This window comes from Heliangelus exortis, chromosome 1 (genome assembly GCF_036169615.1).
Source record: "Heliangelus exortis chromosome 1, bHelExo1.hap1, whole genome shotgun sequence".
NCBI lineage: Eukaryota > Metazoa > Chordata > Aves > Apodiformes > Trochilidae > Heliangelus > Heliangelus exortis.
In genome coordinates, this window is record NC_092422.1 from 64,665,048 (window position 1) to 64,683,631 (window position 18,584).

At 36.7% G+C, this 18,584-nt stretch overlaps 1 protein-coding gene across 7 annotated transcripts in view; it reads left to right on the forward strand.

Moving 5' to 3' along the window:
- Nucleotides 1-17,872, forward strand: part of VWA3B (von Willebrand factor A domain containing 3B) — a 68,505-nt gene extending 50,633 nt beyond the window's left edge. For 5 of the 7 annotated variants that reach the window (XM_071746254.1, XM_071746282.1, XM_071746262.1 and 2 more), the window contains 8 exons: nucleotides 360-579; nucleotides 7,336-7,456; nucleotides 8,270-8,394; nucleotides 9,061-9,198; nucleotides 9,752-9,849; nucleotides 11,615-11,838; nucleotides 16,329-16,466; nucleotides 16,706-16,906. In XM_071746254.1, the coding sequence (XP_071602355.1) occupies nucleotides 360-579; nucleotides 7,336-7,456; nucleotides 8,270-8,394; nucleotides 9,061-9,198; nucleotides 9,752-9,849; nucleotides 11,615-11,838; nucleotides 16,329-16,466; nucleotides 16,706-16,818 (1,177 nt within the window). In that variant the 3' untranslated portion in view covers nucleotides 16,819-16,906. Of the gene's footprint in view, nucleotides 1-359; nucleotides 580-7,335; nucleotides 7,457-8,269; nucleotides 8,395-9,060; nucleotides 9,199-9,751; nucleotides 9,850-11,614; nucleotides 11,839-16,328 lie in introns of all 7 variants that reach the window. The other 2 variants (XM_071746272.1, XM_071746251.1) reach the window with 2 other exon arrangements.
- Nucleotides 17,873-18,584: the final 712 nt, after the last annotated feature.

The window sequence follows — 18,584 nt, forward strand, 5'->3', positions numbered from 1 at the left end:
CTAATAGGCTTGTACAACTTAACCCTAGCTGGTCTTGAAGGGACAGAGGTTTCAGTAATTTCTCATTTGTACTTGCAGGTTCTTTATTGATGCCTCACATATTCTAGGACATGTAAAATGGCACCAGACATCTATACTTGGCCACTTGAATTGTCTTGTAGATCACTTTCTATGAGATATGGCTAAGACAGAAGTGGTTGATTGACTAAACACAGCAGTAGCTGAATGGAATGCAGAAGACAGATCAGATGAATCTGACTTTTTATTCTGCCTTTATGCTTTATGATTCTGTTTGCAAAGCACTGCCAAAATTAAATTTTTCCCTGCTTGTGATTTCAATTTTTTTTTTTTTAATTAAGATTTAAAGAGGATGGGCCAGTTCAATATATGCAACATAAAGAAGCTTTACTGGAGTCTTTAGAGAATCTGGGATGGCCAATTTCCTGTGAAGATGTAGTATTGTTAGAAGATGAGATACTGGCAGCATTAACATATAAACAACAAGCCTCTGATCTTCAGAAAGCTGTTAAAAAGGAGACTGAGAAAATCTCAGAATCACAGATGAGCAACAGTAAAAAGGTAACAGTAATAATAATAATAAGATTGGAAGAGATTTTTCCCTCCTGAATATTCCTCCTGAATTTTTCCCTCCTGAATATTTTATTATATGATGATAGCTGGTAAAATAGGCATTTAGCATAAGGCTAAACAAATTAATAGAAAAAAAGGGTAGTTAAAAGAGAGCAAGCTTTCCAAGACTTTTGAAGTACTAGGGAAGCAGAAATTCTGAAGCTGAGCCACAGAAATTGAACCTCTTAGAAACAAAGCTGAGAGAAGTATCTTTATCCTCTGTAACAACAGCAGAGCTATATATTGAAGAAAAGAAAGAAAAGAGTATTAAATATAATTATGATACAAGATTTATGGTTACATTACTCCCATATCTAACAGTGGGAGTAAAATTACTTGTAATGTCAGAAAAATTCACTGTATTCTTCTGTGGTATCTTTCTTCTTCAAGACTGATTTTTCTTACAAGAGAAGGTAGATCTTCTAAGACATTTGGCTTCATACTCAGACTCTAAAATTTAGCTGTCCATAGAATGTAGGCATACATAAACTGGTGGCTGATCTCACAGTGTTGTGAACAGAGTCAGTGGCCTCTGGAGTTCATCCTGAAGAGGACACCTACTTCTGGTGAGCCAGAGTGCTCTCTCCACTCCATTAATACATTAGCAGGAAGAAGTCTAACTACTCTGGAACTGTGACTGAAGTTCATGATTTTTGACCAAGATATATATGTCCCCCAGATGAACCTCTTCTTTTACTTGGAGTGCTATTGAGAGGTTTAATTAAATGCCTATGGAAATACTTGAAGGAACAAGTATAAAAATAAGGCTAGTAAATTGTATTAGGCTTCTGTAATCAAAAAGAGGATATATGTTTTCATTTTAGCTTTTTATGTGGTGAATTATATGGTCAGAAAGCGTATCTTAGGTTACAATGTTATATTCACCTGTAATTATTTTCACTCTTTCAGAACATTATTGAAAATTATTTGAGAGTACATTAATGTTTTTACTTTCAAGATATGGATATGAATTCTCAGGCAAATGAAGAACAGACTTCGAAGTTTTTAGAAGCTATTTAATCTTCCCCAATGGAAAGACATACTCTAAAAAGCCAATCCATTTCTCTTATTCTGTTTCAAGTTTTTTGTCTAAAAGTTTCATGAAACAGTGTTTCACAAAGAGTGTTGCTGCCTTCTCAGAATTGCTGTTTAGGTAGAGCAGTACTGTAATAATACTAAAATAAGCTCTCTGGGAAGTTAATAGAAAATTGATAAGAAATATTGTCTCAGACTGGTAAGTTCTAATTGAGGGTAAGTAAAAACAAACAGAGAAGTAGTCATAAAGCTCATACATTTATGTATTCCTTTTTTTTCTCATTGTTATATATCATTGAATGAGGGAAGCTACTCTGACTGAATTTGAAGGTGTGGTTGTCCCAGTTACAGTCAATGCTGAGGGAAGTTTTATGCTTTCTACAATGTAGGAAGTGTAATAAAATGATGGTAGTAGGAGTTTTTTGCCCTGATATTTGCATGGTGCACATATCCAGGTATATGTGTGTACACATATATCTTTATACATATACATACAGTTTGAAGAGGTAAGCTAAGTGACACTCAAGTAAGCACAATACAAATCTATACTGTGAGTTCTCAGCAGTGAATGGGAATTTACAATTGTAAATTATGCCAGATATCCCTATACTCTTGCTTACCAGAGTATACCCAGTCTTTTGTTTATTTAGACATTCCTTGAGTGAAATATACCTCTCTCTTAATTGAGATCAACAATAGTTTTCACCATGATCTATGGCCTTGTACATCTTATGACATAAGTTATAAAAAAATATTCGTGTTAAAATGAATAGAATATATTATGATAACACAGGACATATATGAAAATAAATGATTATGGAAAGCATCACATTCAGTTTTCTGTAGCTTTTGAGAATTTTTTTCCATTAAGACTCTACATTAGAAAACATTTTTATGTCTTCCAAAGAAAAGATGATCTTGATTTGTTTTACGTTAGTTGGAAAATACTATTTAGCTAATGCAGGTGTTTTGGTTTTAATTAACCTCTACCATATAGTGTTCCAATACAAGAGCAACAGCAACATATTCATGTTTTGTTTGTTGACTTTAATTTTACTGTTTCCTTGAACCAATAAATGTGTGCTCTCAGTCATGATGTGATTAACATTGTGCAATCGCTTATCCTGAGTCAACCTGCTTTAGGAGCCTAATCAGAGCACCATCTTCAGTAATTGCTAATCTGCAACTGAAAGGTTTTAAGAGTGAGAGACAGCATTGCAGATGTAATTAGAATTCTGCTTATGAGGCAGAAAGAATAGTGACAAAATCATGAAAAACAAAATGCAAAAAAAAAATGCGGAGCCTTTTAAAAACGCTGTCGGAGGTTTTTCCAGTTGTGACATCTGTCTACGAAATGGTATAAAAAATGAAACTGCCAGCTAAAATACATTATATCAAGGAAATAGCTGATATGACACTGAATGAATTTGTAGTCATGAGAAAAATCACAATAAACCTGGAGGTCTGCTTAGCAAAGCAGACTTTTAAATTGCCTGCTGATTTTTTTTCGGTACATTCAAAATAAAACCCTTTAGTTTTTCAATTTTAAGGGTTCCTAATTACCTTCACAACTTCTTAGAACTGGTAGTCCTTTTTGGATGTTCTTGCTACAGGAGCTTTCTGTTTAAGCCTACAACTGAAGTAATGGTCTGGTTATCCTCTTTCTGGGCTCTGACCTTTGGGAGTTATGTTCAGGCTGCTGTGTTTGCACGTATCTGTGAAAGGCAGTGCGTGCCAGTGGAGGAGAATGAAGGAGACATCCATCTGCACAGGGCAGTGGGATGCCTGAAGGCCTCTAGTGATGCAAGAAGGAAATGCCTTGGGAGATGAGCCAACATGTTTAGTTATTATCAGGCAAAATATAAAATACTGAATGTTGATGATTACCCAATTATCTAGCCCTGGAGGGCTAGTTATAGACTGTATTTTACACTGTTTACCCAGTTCCTTTTGCTGTAAAGATTAAAGCATAGGTTGACAAAAATCTTCCTCTTCAGGCTGGCACTCATCTTTCATATAAAGTTATTAAAAATGAGAAATGTATAATTTACTTCGTTTTGTTGGTGGGTTTTTTGTTTGGTTGGTTGGTTTTGTTTTGTTTTTTTTTTCCCAATAAGTAGCTTGTTTGACTTACAATGTTGTATCTCTGTTCTATTTTGAACCTGTCAGGCATAACAGTCAACCGTAATTTCTTACTGTGTTTTTTTCTCACTGAATTATAAAGCTATTTACAACATTATGTCACTTGGTAAAAGGACTTTTTCAAGGTCCCTTACCCACTTGGCATGTTAGATCATCTCAGATATGTTGGGGTCATGGCATTACTATTCTCCAAGCATGATAGCTTCCAGGACACTTTAGTGCATTCTGTTAATGGCTGTAACATTTTCTTGTAAAGTATTTATTTATTCTTGTAAAGTATTTATTTCCCTAAGCCTTCGAGTGTGACAGAGAATCTCATCCTAATATTTCTATTATTTCTAATATTTCTAATATTTCTAATCTAATCTCATCCTAAATATTTCTTTCTGCGTAGGAGTGGATTTCAGGTTCTGTAGGGAGATAAAGATGCATTTATAATTAAGGATCCACTCTCACTAAGAATATACTTTTTAAAGAATATACTTTTTTAAATGCATTTCCCTGAAGATGATCTTGAATGTGCAAGGCTGTTGCTTGTTTGTTAAACAACAGGGTTTGTGACCCTGTTGAATGGTCATCATGGGACAAAAATAACTAAAAAGTGAAAAAGCATCATGTGTTTTGTGATGCATAGTTATTTGGGTGGAAAGGGACCTCTAGTGGCTCATTGAGTCTGTTCTTTCTGAAAAGAAAGAACATTTCTGAAATACATTTCTGAAAAATGTATTTTATACACAATTGACTTTATTATTCCTAATGAAATATTTATAGCTGAAACTTAATTCTTTGGAACGGGTTTCCCTTGGCACTTTCTTCTGTTTCCTGGTGTCCTAATTCTTACACTCCTCAGTATTCCTCACTGTTTAAGGATCACGAATCTCTGTCTGTTGATAACCTTTTTTTGCATTCATGTGTTTCTTAAACAGCTTGGCATCCTCTGTCTTTGCTCTTGATTCTCTTGAGGGAGACAGTGCAAAACAAGCATCCCAAATACCACAGCAACAAAAAAGTTTTAGTTACCTAGAAACATTTTGTCAGATTCTCCAAAGTCTCCTGTGGCTTAATGCATTGCCTTGAGCAGAAACATAGCTACACAAGTAAAAATTCCTGAGAATCAGGAGGGGTTCTTTTGTAATAGAAAAACTGGGGAATGATATCCCAGGAACAGGCTTTCTAAAGATGCCCCAGTCATGTGCACTGAACACCTAAAGGCCGTGTGAGAGGTAGGAAAGATGGGTTTGAATTTAGACCATGTTTCTAAGCCACTTGAATTCTACAGGGCTCAGCATCCTCATTGTGGATGCTGCTCAGTCTTTAGTATTTGGATTATGGAGAGTGCTGGAAGTTGCCCAAGTTATTAGTCAAGCATTACAAATTAGTTTATAATAAATATTCAGAAGCAGCTGTTCCTTTGGAGCCAGAGGAGCTAAGTAAATGGTTTCCCCAAATACCTACTTGTGTCTATGAAGGTGCAAGTCTTTGCACTTAAATCAGCCCTTGTTAGGTTCTACTTCACTGCTGTTTAGACTATATTCTATATATTCTTTATATTCTATAGGGGTAAAGAATGTGCTAGAAACCATCCACGTATCTCCCCTTTAAAATATCTCTTTGCCTTTTTGTGTGAGTGCTTTGCTTATTTTTAGGACTTTTTTTTTAGGGCTGTTTGTTGTAGGAAACTGGAAAAAGAGACTTTGTGATAGTTATAGTGAAACTGAGAGAAAACAATTTAGTCAAATTTATTCACATCTTTTCTATCAATATTGACTGTTAGGGAACATCATTATAGGAAGAAAAATGTATTCATACAAGGAAGCAGGTCAGACACACCCTGGCAAACAGGGAGTTAGTCTGAGAGTTATGGTTGTTTTTCACAACAATGTGTAGTTCTGTAGAAAAGGTTGAAATTTCAGGCTGTGTTTCATGATTCAAAGGAACCATATAAGATGGTTTAAACAAATTGTTTATAAGGGAGGATATAAATATGTGTTTTAAAAATCAGTGGGAATGATTATTTGGTTAATTTTCCAAACTTCTGTTGGCTATTTAGAAGCATTATTGTGAGCAGGAGTATGGAGAAAATAACAGATTGTTTAATCATTAATTTACTATTGTAAATATAAGTGATATTGTTATTCTAGAGGATTATTAAAATGTACTTATAAAAACATTTGGTTTTCGTATTTTTAATATTGGAAATAAAATGTTTTCATGTTATAAATTTTCTCAGAAAAACAAAATATAAAGTGTTTTTTCACATTCTGACATGTACACCTAATAACCTGATCCTCTCAAAACTTCATGTAAGAAAGATGCCCTGAATGGGAAGAAATTAGTCCTTACAGAAAAAAAGAGATTTGGGAGCATGATTTATTTTAAAGGCAAATAACACTGAGGCTCCATAAAATAGTAATGTGAGATATAAAAGGCTTTAAGGTAACAGAATACGGTGACTGTAAAGAAGGCAGAAGCTCAGAAAGCCCAATGGCATATTTTAACATTGAAAACCTATGATTTGTGACTCTCTGACTGTTTTTCACATATTGTGTTTCCCACAGACCCTGGCCTCAGTTATGAGAGATCCATTGTGCTTTTGCACTCTTCATTCAGTTACTTCTAATTGCAGTCACTGATTTCATCTAGGAATTGAGAGTCCACATAGAGCCCCATTGGGATTTCTCTTCTCACCATCTGGTGCATGGCCCTACAGATTTATGTATGAGCAAATCAACAGCAAGCTCCAGTGTTCTGTGTGGCTGTGGTGTAGCCTGGAGAGCTGTAGTGGTGTAGTCAGGAGCTGTAGTCTGGAGAGCTGCCCCCCCAGAGAGGTGAATTAGTGAGTGAAGAACCCAAACTAGCAGAGCAAAAGATAGACAGTAGCAGCTCTGGAAAATGTGGTATATATCTTGCTAAGATGGAATGTTTTGAAACTGCTGAAAATTAAATTTTGAGTTTATAGTTTGTAAATTAACAGGGTTTTTCCAGGCACTTCAAGTTTATAAAAAAAAATAATTTGATTCTATATTTGATTTTTTTTTAATCAATCATTTTAAACAGTAAGATACTTTTAATGAAAATAAGATTGTTGTGAAGAGTCAACTGTCTGGACTAAATTTTGCAAAATCCCTTGATTTTTTCTTTACTTCAACCTTGAATATGAATTGTACAAATTTTTAAAAATTTTTCTAAAAAAAAGGGCAGCCAGAGCCATAATGCATCAAGGTAAATTTCCATCTGAACACATGAAAATAATAGGTATTGTTATGATGGTGTTAAACAGGATTTTACAGTGAGAACACTTACATTATTTTATCTGTGAGTACTTCCTGCAGCGTTGCTTCCTCTTTTTTTTACTATTTTGAATGTTTAAAATAATTCCAGTTTACTGGAAATCCAATTTATCTGTAGCAGTCATCATTATATTGCCTAAATTTTTAATTAATTTTTCCAAATGATATATTGAGGCTGACTGGCCTAGGTATTGTGGAAAAAAAATAATTAAATTATTATTAAATTATTAAATTTCAGAAACTTCAAGAAGAAACCATGAAGTCAAAGTCTAAAAAAAGACCAAAAGGCCGAATATCTGGGACTCACAAAAGCCAAAAGGTGATTGCAAGATCAGATGTCACAGGGTTTTATTATCCAGGTATATATTTTTTCCACAATTTAAATAATGTTTTCTAGTTTCTCAGTATGGATAAAACATATGTTCTGATCGTAATTAGCTACTTCTCCTTAATCAGATTTAATATTACATGTACATATTAATGAAGAATGAATATATACCTTGTGTGTGCACATATATACATTTATAGAAAAACATACATTTTGTAAAGGTAGCAAGCAATAATAAATTCATAGAGAATATAAGAAGAGTGTGAAGGAAATCCTTTTAAGTAACTGAGTATCTGAAAATATCCCTGCTTGATAGCTTCCTTAAATGTTTATTTGATTATTTGGCAAAAGCCAAGCTTTTGCTTGTGTTCAAAGAATTTACTAAATGCTTCTGTCTTTTTGTTGAGTTTTTAGCCATAGTGATTAGTAGGTAAATTTGTTTTCTGCTGTTTCATTTAAAAAGATGCGTGTGCATGTGTGGTTAGTTTTGTATTACTTTTACTTATTTGGCTTTTAAAATTACAAATATAAATTTAACATTTAGCTGTGGTTTCCTTTTCATTCATGTCAACAATCATCAACCTGATGAGCTTACAACTTTCAGATCTGGGCTTGAAAATAATTTCTATTTTTATGGCATTATGGTTACTAAGACTGTATTACAGGTACAAATTTCTCTGTATATTTATAAGCACAGCTTATCCTAGCTAAATTAAAATGAAGAATGTATGGTATAGATATGTTTGGTTTTAGTGATGTGTGACAGCTTATAGGATTTTTAAAGAAAATTTCCTCAAGGGGTAAAAGATAAATCATTTGAAATTTTTATGATGTTGTTTTTTAGGAACTGTGATAAAGAATATCAGTTCTACCTGTGCACTTGTTGATTTCAAGAATGGGGGGACCTGTATTGTACCTGTGAAGTTCACTATACCTGTGGGAGGTGCTATGCCATGCCCGTATCTGCAGGTGAAAAATCCTATTTTTTTATGAGAGCAAATGTGTATGTCTAATTTGTCACACGTAGAATAAAGAATAGATGATTTTAAAATCTTTTAAAGGTTTAAGTGATCTAAGAGGTCTTCCAACTGTGATAATTCTGTGATCAGAAAAAACTTTTTTTGTAGTTTTTTTGTTACATGTAAAATGAGATACGAGCCTTTTTTTCCCTTTGAAATGATGGCAAATCTTGATCAGGTAATTTCTGGTATTCTGCAAGGGGACCACTCAATTCTAGACAAGGTCTGAAGATTTTGATAGAACGTTGTGACTTCTGTGTTCATTTTTAAAATTACTATGAATAAGTCAGTTATGTACGGAAGTCCCTGAAATTCCCAAGGTTGGTTTAACAGCTTACTAAAAGCACATCAATTTGTGTGAAACTTAAGGGGCTGAAGAGTTGAAAGAGCTTCCTCAGTGTTTGACTAGCTAGTTGAACCATGGAACATTTGGTAGGGCTCTGTGCTTTATTTTCACTTTGTGTTGTCCCTGATTCAGTGGAAATTGTGAATTACTGATACATTTAAGGAAAAAAAAAATCTTCTTTTCTTTGAAAAATCCATATTAAAGCATGGAAGCACGTTAGAATGGTGATCCCCATAAACTATCTTAAATATTTACCTTTTATGTGTGTAGGTTGGAGACTATGTGTTTGCCAAAACTGGGACACAGAGAGGAAATGAATATTATGCACCTGCCATTGTCATAGCAACACCAAAGAGGGTGGAAATAGGTGGTAAACTCTATACAGTTCTGATGTTCAACAACAGGAAAGTAAGTAAACCCAGAAGAATAGACCAACATGGCAATGGTATTGATATTGTTTCTGATAAGACATAAAATTTTCCAGGCTAGGGAGCTCACTGTCCCAGTCCCTGTCTCCAGCTAGCTGGAGTAAATCGACTTCAGGGCTCAGTGAGGAGCTCATATAATAGACACGTACTGAGAAATTCAGTAGGATAATTTATTAAGTCTTGCTCTGTCATTCCTCCATAATCCATTTGGTGGTTTTCACAAGCTCAATGCTGCTAAAATGAGAAGTGTAGGAGGTTTTATCACAGTCAGTATAGTCTTCAGTTCACTTAATTATGTTTATTTGTTTGTTTGTAAGCCATTATGATAATCTTACATTTTTTCATAGTGCATTTTTATTTACATTTTTCATACTGCATATTAAGGAAATGTATTTTGTACTTTAAACTTTTATCTTTAGTCTTTAGAAACTGACTACAGTGACATTAAAATAGTTGGATTTTTATACATATATATCTTCATTGTTCCTGAGATTTAGATTTAAATTACATGAATGTTGATTGTATTGTTACAGGAACACTGTTTAAGAAGTGAGCTAATTAAAATCAGCCAGACTAAATATGACTTTTCCTGTCGATACATAAGAGTCATGCAGATGGTGGAGTATGTGACGTGAGTATTCTTGAACCTAAAAATAGAGAATTTATTTTATATGAATCCCAAATGTTACACTTCAGATTCATGTATGCTGTCAGTTTTTCATATATAGTACTCTAACTAAAGTTGTTGTGAATTAGCTGGCTCTATGCATGTAACCAAATGATCCGACCCACAGGTGTGGCAATTAGAAGAGCATTAACTGTCTGCCCTATCCTTTTATTAACTGGCAATTTATTGCCCTATTTTAATTTTGGAAATATTGTTGGGATGTAATGGTTTGAAGGTGTTTCATTAGTTACATATTAATCAGTTACTAATATTAGCAATGCTATGGCAGTGCTTCATATGAGAGATCTGGAGTTTCCAGGAGAGCCCCTTTAGAGCCTCCAGCAGAGCCTTTTAGAGGTCATGAAATTGTGCTTTCCTCTGAAACTTATGTTCTAAAGTATGTGCCTAGCTCCCATGTCATACTTGTCAGAGGGGATCAATGCAGCACATTGCTCAAGGGTGTGCACAGATCTAATGAGAATGTGTTGACACTGTTGAATACAAACAAAGTAGAATCATAATTTTATCATAAAATCATTAAGGTTGGAAAAGACTTCTAAGATCATCAAATCCAACTGTCAACCCAACACTGCCAGCCAAATAAACCGTGTCCTGAAGTGCCATGTCCACATGTGGTTTTTTTAACATCTGGTGTGGTGACTCCACCACTTCCCTGGGCAGCCTGTTCCAATGCCTGACCACTCTTCAGTAAAGAAATTTTTTCCTAATATCCAATCCAAAGCTCCCCTAGTGCAACTTGAGGCCATTTCCTCTTATCCTATCAACAACCCCCACATAACTACAACCTGTTTTCAGAAAGTTGTAGAGAGCAGTAAGTTCTCCTGTTAGCCTCCTCTTGTCCAGACTAAACAACCTCAGTTCCCTTAGCCACTCCTTTTAAGTCTCATGCTCCACAGCCTTCCAGCTTCATTGTTCTTCTCAGGACAAGCTCCAGCAACCCAATGTTCTTCTAGTGAGAGTCCCAAAACTGAACACAGTATTCAGGGCATGGCCTCATCAGAAAGGAAACAAGAAGTTTGCATGCAATATGCTATTCCATGCTTAAAGAGACAATCCTTGTATTGGGGGAAAAAAAGGTAAAAGGGGAAAAAAAAGTAAAAGGGACAGCAAAGGTTTCACTATTGACAAGGAGTCCAGAGTGAACAGAGATCTATTACAATAGGTTGGCTAACTCTTCAGCTCTGGGTTCTTTTTGATTGTCTTTTGATGCTTGTGTGGTGTATACTGGAGGTCATGCTTAATTCACTAATCTTTATAGGTAGTAATATAGCCCTCGTCAATTTTATATCAGATGCTAGCATCTGTTTGGGGTGTTTTCCTGTCATGGTAATGGAAATAAATATCACAGAACAAACACTCTGTAAAAGTAACTAACAAATTCCATATGGAAGCTAAAACACTGTGTGCTCTGAGCCCATACCAAAACCACAAGTGTTTTCCAAATTCTTTTGAGGGTAGTAAAAGGCAGACAGAACTAGGGTCCAGAGCCCTGTTGTAGGTTATTCTTTTCTTCTTTTATAAATATGGGAATCTGTATTGTAAGACATTTACAGCTCTGTCAAATGATCAAAAGTGTGGTAAGTCCTTCTCTTTTAAGTACTGTGAAACATGGGGCAAAGTGAAATTTGTGTCCTGTAAAAAAGGATTTAAAATGAATATATGATATGTGTGGATTTAGCTTAGTGAATTCCCTTGTCTGATTTTCTAGTCTGGACAGAGAGACGACAAAGCCCTTTCCGGAAGATGAAGGAGTAGCAAAGAAAAATACTGTGAAAGAAGATAAAGGAAAAAAGAAAAAGAAGAGCAGAGCAGAAGACAACAAACATACCAGGGAGAGGATGTTAGACTCCAATGATTTTTTATTTGTCTCTAGGAGGCAAGTAAAACAGAAAGGAAGAAATTTGCTGCCTAGCAATGAAGAAGAATATGAAGGTAAAGAAATAGCTCTAGGAAAATACAAATGTTAAGCATTAAACATATCTGATGGACCTTCAGTTAATCCCCACACAAGGGGATTTCTGCATTTGGGGGTGCTAGACCAGCTTGCTTTCCCATGTCCTATGTGATGAGGTTCTTTCTCTTCCTTTGGAAGCCATTCTTTACACTGGTCATTACCAGTATTGGTTTCCTCAGCAAAGGGAAGAACTAATAAGGCGTGTTATGGCATATGCTACCTTAATTTCCCTAACATTTATAGTAGCAGAGGAGATGCAATAACACCAAACTTAATACTTGCAAGTAAGCAGAGTATGTATTCCAGTCCCTCTGCTGTTTGTTACTTGTTAGATTAAAGGTATATGTCTGTGTTTCAGGCATTAAATTTCAGCATATTGAGCTCAAGGCTTCAGAGGTTAAATTGCTTTTAGTGTCTGAGCTAGCTCAGTTAGAGGTGGCATCAGTATCTATAGTCTGTATTACTCTGCAGCAGATACCTGGACTAGCATAGGTTTGTCATGAGATGCCACAATCACCTCTTCATGTTGAAGATTATACAGTCACTGGAAAGATTATAGAATCATAGAATCATAGAATTGGCTGGGTTGGAAGGGACCTCAGAGATCATCAAGTCCAACCCTCGACCCACCGCTGCGGTTGCTAGACCATGGCACTGAGTGCCACATCCAGCCTCTTTTTAAATAACTCCAGGGACGGAGAATCCACCACTTCACTGGGCAGCCCATTCCAATGCTTGATCACCCTCTCTGTAAAGAAATTCTTTCTAATGTCCAACCTAAACCTCCCCCGGCACAACTTAAGACCGTGCCCTCTTGTCTTGTTGAAAGTCGTCTGGGAAAAGAGACCAACCCCCCCCGGCTACCCCCTCCTTTCAGGGAGTTGTAGAGAGTGATGAGGTCTCCTCTGAGCCTCCTCTTCTCCAGGCTGAACACCCCCAGCTCCCTCAGCCTCTCCTCATAGGATCTGTGCTCGAGTCCTTTCACCAGCCTGGTTGCCCTCCTTTGGACCTGCTCCAGGACCTCGATATCCTTCCTGAACTGAGGGGCGAGGGTTTTTATCCATACTTGCTTGTTCTTCCTTGTACTACTTTAAAAATGTTCTCACCCTCTTCCTTACTATCGAATAATAGAATCATAGAATGTCAGGTTGCAAGGGACCTCAACAATCATCTGATCCAACCCTTCTAGGGAAAGGGTTCTCAATTATTTACTTCCAAAAGTAATGGACTATAAACTCAATGAATCTCATGTTATCAGTCAACTTGTTTTGGCTCCCCTGAAGTTTCCTATATGTTCTTACTCATCTTTTAAAGATTGTCTGCAAATTCCATTTGCATTGCTTATGACAGGTATTATGGTGCCACTGCATTTTAGAAGTGGCGTGGTCAGAACTATGAGAGCAGAGGTTCTTGGACTGGTCCTGCAGCTGTGTGGGAGACCACAGCTTCTGCAGGCAGGGCTGTTTCACTGGAAATACTCAGTTATCCCAGACTTTATTTTCTTGGATATGTTGAGATGCAGATGCTAGGCAAAATGTGAAGCAATGCTATTATGATCAGCAAGTCCTGCTACTGATTTCATGCAGGTTGAAGGAAAGATTGAGAACAGTGGCCATTTGAATCCTCCCCAAATAACCTCATAGCACTCTATCAGTACTCACACAAGACTCCAAGGTGGTATGCAGGTCAAACATCCTAAAGAAGGTGCTCTGTCCTCTTCTTATGACACTAAAGATGTTGGATATGGTGCTTTTTTTTGGCTTAAATCTATTTTCACTTACACACCCTTCTTTGTTTTACAAGGGGAAAATCAGAAAGCTGAAACATACTGTTTTCATCTTCAGATATTTACATAACCCTGTAATCTTGATTTATATGTTGAACACTCAGATGTTGATTAGAGCAATCTCTTACCTGATTTTCCTAGTAGCTATTTTCAATACTTCTTTATTTCTTGATCATTTATAACGAAGGCAGATTTTTTTAAAAGCAGAGTCAACACCTCAGAGAAATATTTTGAACACCTTTAAAACCATTAATAGTTAATTTAGCTTTGGTAGCTAAATATATTTTACAGTGACTAGATGATATTAAAAGTCATCATAATAAGTAATCTAAGTCATCATAAAGGACTTAAGATGCAGGACTTCAAGGCTTACTATTTAATCTTGTAGATGACACCAAAGGGGGAGCAGTTGACACTCCTGAGGGCAGAGAGGTCCTGCAGAGGGATCTAGAGAGATCAGAGTGCTGAGCAATTGCCAGTCATATGAAGTTTAACAAAGAGAAGTGCCAGATCTTGCACCTGGGACAGGGTAACCCTGGATATACATACACTGTGGGGAGCAAGAGGCTGGAGAGCAGCCCTGCAGAAAGGGATCTGGGGGTTCTGCTCAATTGCAAGTTGAACATGAGCCAACAGTGTGCCCTGGCAGCCAGGAGGGCCAAGTCCTGAGGGGGCATCAAGCACTGCACAGCATTGCTAGTCAGTTGAAAAAGGTGATTGCCCCACTTTACTCTGCACTGGTGTGCAGAGCTGTGGGTCCTGTTTTGGAATGTTTGTGGTTTGGTTTGTGCTCAGCCAAAATATTCCTGATTGTTAAGAGGAAAACAAAAGTGTTAACAGAAGTACATATAGATTAAGTAATTGTGTTAGTTGTTTAATGTATTTAGGCTTCATTATTGAGTTGGTGAGTAATTTTTGTCTTATTTATTCCAGAACTATTTTATTTAACAAGTCATGATTTTAATATGTGTGCCTGCTCTTCCTATCATGTCAGTTCTTTGTGTTTGTAAGAGAGTGAGGGAGTGAGAGAAGTCCTGGCAGATTCCCACTAGCTGTTCATGACACTTTGTCTAGGTGACTCAGATAAAACTATTTGATTGAACAAGATCACAAAGACTTAACTCTCTCATTGGTTACTGCAGTCATTGCTTTGATAGATACTTTAAAAAATATGTGTTTGTTTCTATAGAAAAATTATTCTCCTTGTCTTTCTACTCTTCTCTCTGTTTTGTAATGCTTAACAATCAAATTCCTTGCTGATTTTCCAAAATGGTCATCTAGTAAAAAACTAAATCAGAAAACAATTCAGAATGAAGTATGGGTATGCCACACAGTGACAGACTGCATTGCCTGATGTATTAGGAAATCATAGGTGACAGAGCTCAAAGCTCCTTTTTAGTTTACAATGAGATGTGACTTGAGGCAATTACACTGGTAATTACTGTAACTGCAAAGATGGGGTAGCTGGGATCATTTCCTATAATTTTCTGTGGCAAATGTAGTTCTTCCAAATTGGGTTCAAGAGTGTAACAGCTGTAGCACCTGGCAGTCTAGTGGATTGGCTGGATTTCCCACAGTAGGATTTCACATTTTTAGGACCCACTTGTTTTCCAGTCTCATTCTCCAGATAGTTAATTCAGTGCTTGGTGAGGGCTATCATAATAAAGCAGTGTTCCCATCTGTTGGTCATGGCTTGTTTAATAAGCAGTTGATGTCAATTCAGCTATGCTTGCATCTGTTCCTTACTGCAGCTGTGTGGTGTCAAGGGCTCCTCAACAGTGTCCAGCTTTTGTTTTTCTGCTGATAGCACGTTACAACTTGGCCAAAATGACTCTCTGTTCTGTCAGGGTTGTCTGCTCATTGAAAGATAGAAGTATTTTAAACTTTCTTGTTCCCCGGAAAGAATCAAAGATGGAGATGTGCAAGGGTAGAAAGTGAAGTTCCATTGGTGTAGGAAGTATGTGCTGGGAGGCCAGAGGGGGGAGAAGAGGGATAATTCTTTTCAGATTCTGAAATACATGTTTCAGCCATACTGCTGCCTTGAATAAAATGAAAGATGCACTGTTAAATGAGCATTACCCATCACACACAATTCACAAACTGTTTCTTTTCTCTACCCAGTGCGTGTGCTTTCTCTCTGTACTTTCCCAAGATGCTGAAAGAAAACATTCTGGTCTTGTTCCCAGAATCTGAAAAGAATTATAATTAATTAATTCATAACAAGTGTCACTGTTTTGTGCCTGCAGGTTGCCTAGTAGTCAGTGGTCTCATTTAATATGATTGTAAAAAGTGACTTATCAGTGACACAGTATTGTTAACAGCAAGCCAGAGAAGATAAGTATGGTCATACTGGGTCAGCCTGGACCTTGTCCACACCAGTGCCTAGATAATGATTCTTGGGGAAGAGTAAGAAAAACATCAGGCACGTGAATAACAGCAGCTACAAGCTTAGAAAATCTTAATACTTAAAAAGCAGACTGTTTTGAACTTGTGAGGTTGGAGGCAAAAAGGAAAGCAGTGAAAAATCTCTTTACAAAGGGGTCCTATTCTGTTACTACAATCAGGGAGTAATTTGTTCCATGCTAAACTACAGGGTGTGTGTTGGGGGTTGTTGAACTATTATATCCAAGCTCATTGTGGGTCAATATTTTCTCTCACTAAAGAGTGCCTGTTCTCTCCTAGCATCTTCATTCTCCATTTCATCATTCTGGTGTTCATCAAGACATCAAACTCTGCAGTCACTGAGAACTTCACCTGCCAGCTCACCAAAGGATCCTTGTTGTGTAAACAGTCCTGCTGTAGAAAAGTCTCCAGAGCCTGGTAAAAGCAACATCACCAGAATTATTAGAGTCAACATTGAGCAGCAACAATTGGCAAGGAAGCCTCAGCACCACTACTCAAAACAAAGGAAGCAAATTTAAGGGTGCATGATGGAGGAGGTAGTGGGGAATGGGTGAGGTTGCAGATAGGAAAGATTTTTAGCACCTGTAACTGTGAAATGTATTCCTTGAATGAAAAATAAATTGACTAATTAATGTTAATTATATATGACTTTTCAGGTTTACTTTGGAGGTATGAAAGTGAGAGTGTCAGAGGTTCAGCTGTGCTGCAGAGAAGTATCAATATGAGGAGAATGGAAAAATCATACCTGAGCATACTTTTTTTGCAGTAGACTTATCTGATTTATTAACAAAATGCTGTTTTTCACAGACTCAGTCTGTAAGGCATTTGGGAAGACCTGCTGCAGGGAGGGAGCTTAACTAGTTAAGCTAGTTAACTAGAGCTTAACTTACACTGTCTTTTTTTACATGTATCTGTCCTAAAGCTTTTCCACTGGTGGGGACTGTCCCATGAGAATATAGATGAGGTGCTTTGCCTGTCTTGGTCACACAGACTTAGACCCAGAGCTGAATTCTTCTCTGTGACATTTGATATAAAGCCAGGGCTGCTCTAAAGACAGGAATGACTTCAGTGTTCTGACATTATAAATGATAGCACAAGTTGCACCTAGACACATTTAGGGACATCTCTACTCTTAGCTCCCAAATTAATTTGGAGCCAGTCATCAATAAATAAATAAATAAATAAGTAATCCAAACAAAGAATAATTTTCTCTAACAAATCCAATGTCATATTCACTGTCCAGGACATGACATTTGAAATGGCACACAGCTGGGGGGATGTAGTGTGTTCAGCTCTCAAGATCCTCACCTCAAACAAAGTGTGACTTGTTGATGTAGTGACACAATCGTATTCTTGTCTAGGGCTTTCTGTTAAGAAGCTTAAGAGTGATTGTTAATATTTTTGGCATACCAAGGTGAATGGATATTAAAGATCCTTGCAAGCCTGACTGTAGATTCCTGCACAATTTCCAGGCAGATGTATGTATTCATCTTTACATTTGAAGTAAAGTGGAGCTGAAAAGATACACTTAACCAAATAGAAACAGAAGGTGTCCAGTATGCATGTGTATATTGTAACCCAGTGGTACATTATATTAAGTGAATTCCAGTTTTTATGGTAACCAGTTAATTAACACAGAGCTTTTTTGTGTTTCAGATAAATGACACATACATAACTGGGTCTGACTGCTAGGATATTCTTCTGCTTTGATGCAGCAGTGGTATCTCAGGTTTTTACATTTATTACCTCTTCTACACTATTATTCTATTTTTAAATGTCTATTTATGAAATAAATATATAAATTAAGACTATTCTTACATCAATATTGCATTATTCTGTGTATCTTTCTGAATGGAGTAGCAAATATTAAACATGATTAAGCAAACAGTAATAGAGACAATGTCACCTTACAGGAAGATGTTTAGCTGTCCTGGCTCTTCTGGATGCCCAGAGTGTAACACTGTTACTACAGATTTCAAATGTCTGTGAGAGGCATCCTCTGCCAGGTGTACCCAGAGATCTTAGGGCCCAGACAGAGCAGCTGAGCATTGGTTTCTGTATGTTGTTAGGGTGCTTTTGAATAGATCTGTGGGAAAACATTTCCAGCAGTGGCAAAATAAGTGGAGCAGAAATACAGAGGATATTTCCTCTGCTCAGGAGAAGTTATTCTAAGTTGGGGTTGACTGGAACCCAAGTATTTTAGCACAGAGCTCCTCTGACTACCTTTCTGTGTATTTCTGTCTGTTTGGAATAATAGGAAGTGCCTACTTAGAGTGAGGGATCTCTATTTTGTTCAGGATGCTTCTTCAAGCACTAAATATTTCACTTAGCATAATATAACCATGGTAGAATGGTGAGAACGTTAACTTTTTAGCCCTGAAATTTTTTTAGAAACAGCAATGAACAGCAGACATTCCAAACACCATTAAATACCCAAGGTCTCTCTGGGATGCCAGTACCTTGCTCTTCTGAACTAAAGGCCCAGTACAATAGAGTAGGTGAAATGGTCTGTTTTGCTTTTAGAGATGGAGGAAG